Below are 10,612 nucleotides of genomic sequence, written 5' to 3'. Positions count from 1 at the left end.
CCGGGCTTCACGGCTCTCCTTAAAAACCAGCGCTCGTCTCAGGAGCCCGTTTCCCTCCCCCTAACGACACCGTTCTCGGGCTCTCGGCCGCTTCCGCCAGGGAACGCGGAGTGCCAGGCGGCCACAGGCTCGGAGCACCCCCAGCCGCGGGGCGCCGGGCGCGGGCGGGCGCTGCGGGCGGAGGAGGCGCCGCGCTCCGCCATTGGGCAGCGCCTGCCCCGGGGGCGGGCCGGGCCCGGGGCCCGCTTTGAAGTGCAGGTCCAGGGATGGTCACCGCCTGAAGGCGGCTTGGCATCCTCCTCGTCTCCTCGCCGGCGGCTGCGGCAGGGGCGAGGGAGGCGGAGGGAAGGAGGAAGGGCCGCCCTCGCCCACCTCGGCGGCGGAGCGGAGCTGGGAGTGGATGCGAGGGGCCGGGAGGAGAAGGGCTGCGGGCGCGGGGCGGCTTCCCGCCTCGTGAGGGGAGCGCGGCGGCGGCGGCGAGGGGGGACGCGGGCGGCATGGGGGAGCCGAGCGGCGCGGGGGCGGCCCAGGCGGTTCGCGGCCGCTGAGGCGGCGGCCCGGGAGTGCTGCGGGCGCGGAGCGAGCCATGCGGGGGGCGAAGTTACTGGCGGCTGTGCTGTGCCCCCTCGCGCTGCTCGTCGCCAGGTCGTGGGCGCTCCGCCTCCACCCGGGACAAGGTAAGCGAGCGGCAACAAAGGCGGCCGGCGGCCCGTGGGGCTGCGGAGGGGCCGGCGGGGGAAGGGGGGGAACCGGGCGGGGCGGCGGCGGGGGGCTTTCCGCGGAGAGAGCGGTGCGGCTCCGCGTGGGGAGCGCCGCCCCAGCGCCTCTGCGCTGCCCAGCGAGGCTGAGTGCCGCGCTCTCCGTTGCAGAGACCTTAGTGAAGCAGCTGTCCTCCTATGAAATCATCACACCTGTCCGGGTGAATGAGTTCGGAGAAGTTTTTCCTCACGCGCGTCACTTCAGCAGGAGGAAAAGGAGCTCGGAGCCCGCCGCTCTCCGCACGCACTACCGGCTCAGCGCGTACGGGCAGCTCTTCCAGCTCAACCTGAGCGCCGACGCGGGCTTCATCTCCGCTCAGTTCGCTGCGGTGCACGTCGGAGCCCCGCGGCAGCCTCCCTCCCCCGACCTGCGGCACTGCTTCTACCGCGGGCACGTCAACGCGCAGCAGGCGCACGTGGCCGTCCTCAGCGTCTGCGGCGGCCTGGTAAGTGCGTGCGCTCCCCGGCCCCATTCATCTCCTTCCTGAAAGGCACGCAGTGAGATGCAGGGCTCGGAAGCTCTCGGGAGGCTTTCCAAGAGGTTGGTCATGCAGTGTCTTGGCACTGCTTGCTTGCAGTTGTGACGGGATATACAGACGCTGCTTTCGAAGAGTCTTTCGCTGGCCGATGGTGGCATTGCTTGATGTAACGCTCCGAGTTTCAAGAGCTGCGTCAACTGGTAGTTACAAGGGAGAAAACAAAATATGCTCGGGAAGCTGTTGTTTGGTAAAAATGATGCTGCCAGTTGGCATCAGACAGGTGTTTGCAGCTAGATGGCTGTTATTTACGTATAAGGTTAGAATAATGTTTCTTGAGATGATGAGAGAAGACTGAGTGTTGAAGCTGAGTGCTTTCAGCTGTTCTGTAGAGGTGTCACGTTCTTGGCGGTGCACAGTCATCTTTCTGTTGAAGTGAATGGGAAGTTTCCTACTGGCTTATTTGGGAGTGTGACTATAAAATGCTTCCGCACACAATTTAATTGAACAAATAAATCAAAACTGTGTGAAATAGATTCTGTACCTCTACTTTAATAGTGTTTATGTCTTTCCAGGGGTATAATGAAGAAATAGTACTACACCACTGTATGTCAGAGCAGTTGTACTGTGTTGCTGCATTCCATAGTTCCTGGTCTAAAAACAAGATGAGATATCTGGCACTTTGCTGTATCACTACTTATGAAATACTTAAGAGCTTTGGGAGGCCTGGTCTAGTGGCTGGGCAACTGTGCACATAACAGGGGGGGTTGAAACTAGATGATCACTGTGGTTCTTTTCAACCCAGGGAAGTTTATGATTCTGTGAAAGCTGCAGTTACTGCCATACCGGTCACTGAAATTTGAGTGCTTTAAAATAGCTAGACGTCAATATGGGATGCTGTAAGTCTTCTTTAAATTCAAGTCAGGGTTGTGTGGTGCTTCTTATTGCCACAGTATAGACATACGGGACTTCTGGGAACTGAAATAATCCAGTGTCAGCGTTTTCTTATCTCTTCATAGTAGTATATAGAAGATACAATGGAATTGGGTGGAAGGATGTTGGAGAGTGTGATGTGTGTTGAAAGTAGGTTATGCAAGAGATGGAAGAGCATCAGAAAGAAGTGATACTTCGGAGGGACGCTTGTATTGTCTAGTGCTTACTGTTGGATTTGTGCTTATATACCACCTTTTCTTTGAGTTGAGGCCTTTGGACTTGAGAGCAGGTCTGCAGAAATTGCTGAAGAAGACAACAAAGCCTCGATTCTATATGCAGCACAACTTTGCCTTCTTGCTTTACCAACAGATCTTATTGGTTCTGGTTTGCTTTATACAAAACCCAATTTGAATCTACACTAAAGCCCTTAGTTTGTTGCATACCTGGGGCACAGAAGGAGTTGATAAGAGGAGTCCTCGTAAGTAATTGCAAATGTTTTTCATGTGCAAGTTCATTCATATAGCATGACACTGAGAATGGTGCTGTAGTCTACACAAGATAAATACAAGAAGCTTAATAGATGAGATAGTATTTTCTTTTAGCTACTTATTGCCTGTTTTAATTATCTTCTTGCAAGTGGTCAATTTTCATTACTTGAAGGGAAATTACTTACCTGAAAAATGTGTACTACTGTACTTCAAAGCTGTCCCAACAGCTATTATTTGGTGGTTCCCAAACTATCAGTGCAATACTTCCTTTAATAATTAAAATGTCATACTTTTCTTTTCCTATACTTCATTTGAACATTACAATTTATACTATGCATTATTCCCCTCAGAAGCCATTGAACAGCAGTAAGTTGAACCCTTACATCTTATAGATGAGCCTTGTGAACTTCCACTGAAGTTTCTGGCTGTACTTCATGGCCTCCGTCACTTCCTGGCTGTCAGGAATCTCTGGTCTGGGCTTCTACCAAATGCCTTTCTTTCCCAGAGTTTCCCCAGACCTTCTCTTGTTGTTTATTCCACCACCTTTTGCCAGGCAGGCGTAGCCTTGGGGAACGTAGATGTCACAGTCTGTGGCACCCCAGCATTATGGCCACCTTATCCTTGTTAATGAACCTGGTGACGTTTCGCAGAGAGGAAGCAGAGCTCTGCATGGGTGGCTGGTGCTCTGTGTGACATGGTTAGCTGCCAGGGAGGGGCTGTGAGGGGATAAGGAGACTGTCACAACCAGCTGATGTATGTAAAGAGTATTCTCCAACCTGGTTTGCTGCCTTCAGCCCGCTGTTCTTCCTCATTCTTTTGTATTCATGCTCCTTGTGTGACTGCTAGTAGAGAGCACTTCTTTGGAGGAGAATGGTTTTAAAAGGAAGGAGATAGAGGTTCTTTTTGTAGTATCTTCCCTAAACATGTTCTTCACTTTCCCAGTGCAGCTGTTCTCATGTTGAATGACTAGGAAAGTTAGTAGATCAGGGGTTTTAAAATGTATTTGCCTTGTGCATTCAACAAATGTACCTGTGAAAGTAAGCTAGATTTCTCTTCCATTGACAATACTATGCTTTGTGGATAAATGTAGAGATAAGTGATTTAAGGATTGCTGCTGAGGTAAGATGCTGCTTCTTGTGAGTGAGTAGAAATTAGGCTGTGGTGACTTGGCAGCTCTGTATTCTGTTTAAGTAAAATCTGTTCTCTCTAGGTCTGTTTTTTCCTATGCGAAACATGAGTTTTGTGTGTGGAAATTTAAAATACAAGGGATTGGTTAAAATTATTAGATAGAATTCTATCTTCCAAATTTGCATGTGTAAGGCAATAGCTGTAGAGCAGTTCTTTAAAAGCAAGAAATGGATGAAGAATGTGAACTTATAGGAAAATTAAGGGTGATGTTCTAAAAGTTGCTCTTAAGATGTGCCTGAGAGTGATCTGAAGTTGCACCATGTACTTTCTTTGACATTATCCTGTAGCCTCCTTTCCCCAAGCTCTGCATCACCTATGCTGGCAGCTTTACTGCTGCTTCCCAGGTTACTTCTTTTCTTGACAGCACTGTGAAGCTGAGTGTGTTGCTGTTCTTTTTTCCCCCAAGCTCTTTTCACCTTCAGTTAAGCCTTTTTCTGAGTGTGCCAAGAGCATGTGCAACCCAGAGTACCCATGGAGCTTTGCTTAATGGCCTCTGACACCCTGTGTGCAGTTTTGTTGTGTTATGTTTCAGTGTGCCCTGGGTTCAGGGATGCAAATGGCAAAGGGAGGTTAGAAGGTCAGTCGGGAGCCTGTAGTAATTGCAAGGAGGGAGCCTGTAATTAGGGAAGTTTGGGAGGCTGTCAAAGGCAGAAGGTCATTTGTAGTGATGGCCAGGGTGCCTTGTTGAATGTCTGATTGCATACATGCATTTCTTACATCTTTAGAGTGTTATTCTTTTTTAAATCTTGCACTTGATTTCACTCTATTTTCCTAAGATCTAAATCTCTTTTTACTTTTACTGCATTGGTCCATTTTAGCTTCATACTAATGTGGGAAACAAGATCTGCTGAGAAGGCCCATGTGAATCCAGTGACAAAAGTGACCTCTCAAACATTATCTTGACAGCGAAATCATAGGTGAAAGCAATTTAACTTTCAAGAAAGTATAGGCTACAACTTCACTGACAAATGTGATCAAATGCCAATTTTGTATTGTATCTGACTGTGAGATATCATTATTTGTAACTATGTAGGTTGTTTCAAAAGTAGTGTATCCTACATTATTTCCATGAAAGCTATGATAGATACAAAGAGGACAGTACCAGTATTTGATAGAGTTTTGCAGCTGAGAAATTGTACTTTTTTTTTTTTTTTTTTTTAGCATAATCACCACCATTAGCAGGTTTGTGTGGATGAGCTGGTAGGGATGCTCTTCATGTTGTCATGTGACAGCTCTGCATGGCCATCCAGAATGTACCTTATGTTGCTGCTGCTGAAATGAACCACCCACTGTGGTCACATCCACTGCTTGGCTTCTATAATGGTTCAGCAAGCGTTAATGAGCATCAGTGGATGCCATTTTTTTTTTCTGTGAAGGAGAACTAACTGACACACCTTTTACTTTATATGAACTTCTATGCCAGATGCTGTTCTGTCAGACTGCCCTTCTGCTGCTGTCTGTCACGTGACAACAAAATGTAATGGAATATTCATGGGAAGGTTCAGCCTCTACTACACTTCATTGTGTTAGCCTGTGACATCAAAGGCAGATGGTGGTGTGGCTGTAGGAGGCATTACTTCTGGAGCAACCTACAGAAGTGTCTAATCAAGATGTAATTTCTTGTGGAGTTCTATTGCAGGTAACAGATTTGTTGCCTTGATAGTTCTGCCCGCCTTTTTTTTTTTTTTGTACTGCATACTACTAGTAACTTCATTTAGTTAAGCTACAGTGGTTTTCCAAAGAAAACTTCAATACTTGTAACTGGAAGATATGTTTACCTTAATATAACATACAGGTGCAGCTTCCAAGAAGTTATTTTCTAAATTTAAATGTCAGATTAGCTTTCAATATTCAGATAACTGAAGTCTGTGAGCATCTGTAAGCCACACGATAGTTCTTACAGATTTTTTTTTTTCTTCATAAACAAGGAAGAAGTCATACTAAAATGTCAAGATGATCAGTTCTTGTTTGGGCATACATAGTCTTATTCATGTTGACAGGCTGACCTGACACTTGCACTTAATAGTCTTGGTTTTATTACTCATGGAGAGTTCAAGGTGGATCTCTAGCCCTGAATATCTGCAATATAACAGTAAAAAAAGTCACTACTACTGTTATTGGCTCTGGCATTTATTTTGTCACAGTACAAAATGGTTTTGGGTATAAGGACTAACTGAGTAAAAGATGAATTGTTTCATAAGAAACTGAATAGAACAAAAACAATTCAGAAGTAGAGTGAGCTTATAGGTAGAAATACTGGTATTCAGTTGCTTTGTTTGTGGCTTTTTTCCTCTGTGTTCCTATTTGATTATTTTTTTGCTATTGACTTCAATTCATTTGCATTTTCTTGTCTTTCTTTGGTTTGCGTTCTTATCTTTCCCTAATGTGTGTTGTCAGAAGCAGGATCAGTTAAGTATTTTCACTTGTGATGTTCAGTCTCTTTGAACAGGAGACTATTTTGATGACTGCAGCTGCCTGTTTCCTGGTCTTGCCTGTTGACCTCAGAGTGGATGGTGCAGACTTTTTAACTTGTGTTATCTTGTCTTAGCACTGTTTTTCTGCATGTGGGCATTAGAGGTCTTCCATACATGTAAGGGTAGACTATAATTGCATATGGACCTGTATTGCTGACTCAGCTTCTGCCTACGCATCTTGGCAAAATAACTGCTGACTGCACAAGTCATTTAAAAAATGACTGCTTAAGTTTCCAACTAAGAAAACCCCCAAAAATCCTTAAAACACTTTTTTCTTCCTCAAGCTGTTTGCATCTCTATTTCCAGAGATGCTGTGCTTCTACATATGAATCAGAACAGAGGAAGTACAGACAGAATTAAAGCATTAGGTGAACTGAGCAACAGCCCAGCTGGGACGCTGTGTAAACCTGCATTTTAAAGCCAAAGTAATGCTACCACCTTCTGTGGTGGTCAGCAGTTGGCTGTCATAGATTCCAGCAGATTGTGAGTTCTTGGGTATAGATGGGCTTTCCTGTGAGATGTCAGATCAGCAATAGCTTCAGTTCTCGTTGTTCTGTCTTCATTTTCTGTAGAAGATGTAAGATTGTGGTAGTTAAGTTAGGTGGTATGAGAAGAGGTCATTTTCTGGACATAACCAGATTGACAAAAGTATTTAAAGCATGCACTGCAATTGACTAAACTGAGGTGAAATTCTCACTGTACCTTACATGTGCTAACTGCTGGAGTGATAACTGCCTCATAAGGGTAGAAGGGCCTCTTGGAGTTATTTGGCTCTCTAGGAGAGTGAAAAGTGTTTCTGTGTTTTCTTAAAAGCTGGACAGCTCTTCCTAAACAGAGGTAATTGGAAATGTGAGCTTTTCTTCTTGTTCACTGAGACAGACAAGATTGTGGTGGAGTTTCCTTTAAGACCAAGTGTTTGGAGGATCCTTTGGGTTTGCATTTTAGGGGAGTATTTAGCTTGATAAAGTACTTATGAGTGGTTTTTTTTTTTTTTTTTTTTTTTTTTTTTAGATAAATACAATCATATGTACGTATGCTTCATTTCCCAGTTCCTCTGGGCATTGTGAAATAGCTAACTTTCCACAATCTCAATGCAATATTTCTGTGACAAAAGTTGACAGGTATGTTTAAACTTGATTTGTCCAACTAGTTCACTGTAAGTTTTAGGGATAAATGGGCCATCTCATTCCCTTCCATTTTCCTTCCACTCCAATGAATCTTGTTAATTGCTATGACCCCTGCAGGCTCTTCTACCTGCTTTTTCTGTACGTCTTTCAGATAGGTACATAGCAAAGAACTGGAGAGCATATTAAAATAACTGGCCTGTTACTACACATTTGACTTATAAGCTTTCAGGAATGCCTTCTTTTACTTGGCTTCAGCCAGGTCTTTTGCTGCCTGCAGTAGACTTACAATGAGACTCTCAGGATACCTAAGTCTGAATTTTCCACTTCCCATGTGTGCTTTCCCCTCTGCCATTAGATGGAATATAAACAGTTTTTTTTGTGTTCCTGAGTGAAAGCATGATAGTATTCAACCAGGACCTACACTTCTATCTACCCTGGATGCTTCTGACAGAACTGATAATGCACCTGCCCACTCTCAGAAGTGTGATTTAGTCTGCCAGGAATATGATTGCTATCTGCTAATGAAATCCTGGTGTCACAAAATTGGTAGGCAAATATGAAGTTAGAGCATGCAGTTAGGTATTTTTTCCTGTGTGCTTTTTTTTTTTTTTTTCATTTTACACTCAGTCTTTAAGAACCTGATTGGAAGAAATAATACATTTCACTTCCAAAAAGGTATTCCACTACATAACTCTTTAATTAGCTGGGTTATTTATTCTGTTGTTTAGCTTATTTATTAGTTTTTTCTTTATTATCTCAGTTTAATGAGAAGCTACAACTGTCTTGTTGTATTTCTCTGGTTGAATTATCTTCTGGTAGAAGTGTCTTCTGCAGATATTGGCAGTGTACCTTTATGAGACAACCCCTAATGCTTTTTTCTTCCTGGAGCTAATTAGGCTGCATCTCTTACTTTTGTTAGAAAACATTGTAACCCTGGAGCAGGCAGAGAAGAGTGAAGGGTTTACTGGCATGACTGAGAAGAGCTTTGAATTAACATGATATGGGAAAGAGGGAGAGTAATACAAGAGGAGGGTATTTTGTAACTTAGTTTGAATGAGAAAGTGTCCTTGCTGTAAACTCCTTGCAGGTTCTTGAGTTGGAGTTAGAACCACGCTGTAAGGGCTTGAAAAACCTTCATAGGAGCAGAAGTTACCTGGGAGGGAGTCTGCCAGTTTAGAGTCATGTTTTCAAGACAGTCATCCTAGCATTTTTCTGAAGTTGTTCTAGTTTTGCTGTTGGACATATTAATTCCATGTTTTCAAAAGTTGTTTTATGTCCCTTATGTTTTCCATATGTTCTTCGAAGTTGCCATTATACACAAGGATGTAATTTGTATGTGCATACAGTACATACTTTAACCATAAGTTGTGCAATACTTATTTCTACTCTTGGAATAGAGCAAACGCATTGATGAAGACTGCAGTTTTAAGCCACTTCAAGCTGGTAAGGCATATCATATAAAGTCAGTAGCCATTCTGATCCATTCAGTATTGAGTATAAAGTGTCTGACTCATCCAGAAGATTTTAAACCCAAGAAATAAATTATCGTTTTCGTGTGGGTTTTCTCAAATTTCCTCAAGTCTGTGTTATGTATATGTTCTGTATAGTGTTCTCTCTTTCTTACTTTCTTTGGACCATTTATTTATAATGCACAGCAGGGTCTTCTCGGTTTTAAGTTCTATTTCTACTGAAGAGACCTTTTAAATATACTTCTATCTCTATCTGAGAACAGAAGTAAAATGCTTAGGGCAGATTTCTTGTTACATTGTTTGAAAAGCATCTGTAGATAAGTAAATTCAGTTTGCTTCTGATTTGACTTCCTGCAGAAGCAACCTGCTGTTACTTCTATTTCGTCAACCTACCTCTGTACTTCCAGGTTATTTGCTTTTGGTTGTATAGCACTATTTTTTAAATTTGGATCTTCAAGTCCTTTTCTTTGTGTGCCTAACTCAGAGGAATGGCTCCGTTTTTATTTACTGTCTGGCACCGAATGAAATATGACTTTCATGAATGAAGCACTGCAAACCAGGCAGAACAGTGTAGCTGGTGATTGAACTTTGTAGACCCGTGTGTTAGGAAAATGAGGAGATAACACATAGTTAATCAAAATAAAGCTTTAGTCTAAGGGTTGGTGGTGGTAGTTTCAAAATTGGCTTCACTTAGATTTTTTTTGGCTGACTTGCCTTTTGAGATGCTGAATTCCACTTGTTAATCTGATGGCAGCCACATATGGGTATTGCAGTCTCCAAATGCGTGGATTTTTTTAGTATTGCACTTCAAATTTATTTTACTGATGTGGAGTAGTTCTTAATGTTAGTAGGTCTTAATGTTAGCTTGGATTTTAAATTGCAGGTATAATATACTACTTGTTAAAGCACTGTTGTTTTTTTTTTTTTTTTCCCCTTGTGCAGTATATTCATTTCACATGCAATGTAAAGACTTATCAACTTGGATAGGAGATGTGCAGTGAATTTCATCATAGACTGCAGGTGGGATATATACCTATCCAGTCAGTGACAGTAGTAATTAGTTGTTTATCTATACATTATGAGGAGAGAATTAAAGGAAGGATAAAAGCTTGTGTTACAGATTTTGATCAGCCAAATGCACGTAACCAAACAGACAGTTGATCCTGATAGACTGCAAGAATCAATTGCCCAGGGCATGAATAAGTGATAGGTAACCTAGTGCAATTTCTCTAGTGCCTAAAAAGGTGGAACCTCCTGTACCTTGGATTTTAATCTTCTGGTTTAAAACATATTAGGATAATTCTGAAAGCAATAATTCTGAAGTGTGGTTCAGAACTCTTCCTTTCCAGCTGTCTTTCCTACCTTTCTGCCTTGTAAGCTTATAATGTATCTTTTGTTATGTGTAACAAAAGAGAATGTGTTCTGCTTCCTGGTGATTTTTTCTTTTTTTTTTTTTTTTTTTTTGTGAACTACAGATAAACATGGTTACTGCTACTTCTCAGTGTCTTTTAAAAGAGGGAGCATTGCCTGCTTCCCCATCTCTTCCCAAGTGACTTCAGTATGCCTACTACTAGGACAAGATTCTTAATTTCACTTAAGATGTTCGTGTCAGTTCTGACTGTGATGCTTAAACTTCAGAATAATCAAAGTTGAACTGCAGATGTTGTTAGGCCTTTAATACTGTGTCTTCGTGGTTACA

At 43.0% G+C, this 10,612-nt stretch overlaps 1 protein-coding gene across 8 annotated transcripts in view; it reads left to right on the top strand.

The window, feature by feature from the left end:
* The first annotated feature begins 264 nt into the window (after positions 1-264).
* The window catches only part of ADAMTS20 (ADAM metallopeptidase with thrombospondin type 1 motif 20), an 84,930-nt gene continuing 74,582 nt past the window's right edge, over positions 265-10,612 (top strand). For all 8 annotated transcript variants that reach the window (XR_007379936.1, XR_007379935.1, XR_007379937.1 and 5 more), the window contains exons 1-2: positions 265-677; positions 870-1,204. Coding sequence is in view for 5 of the 8 variants with exons in the window: in XM_048961075.1 (XP_048817032.1) it covers positions 587-677; positions 870-1,204 (426 nt within the window). In the remaining 3 variants the exon portion in view is untranslated. The remainder of the gene's footprint in view (positions 678-869; positions 1,205-10,612) is intronic.

The sequence above is a fragment of the Lagopus muta genome, chromosome 1 (assembly GCF_023343835.1).
Source record: "Lagopus muta isolate bLagMut1 chromosome 1, bLagMut1 primary, whole genome shotgun sequence".
Taxonomy (NCBI): Eukaryota; Metazoa; Chordata; class Aves; order Galliformes; family Phasianidae; genus Lagopus; species Lagopus muta.
Note: the sequence above shows the minus strand (reverse complement) of the source record. Positions and strands in the feature narration are given on the sequence as shown.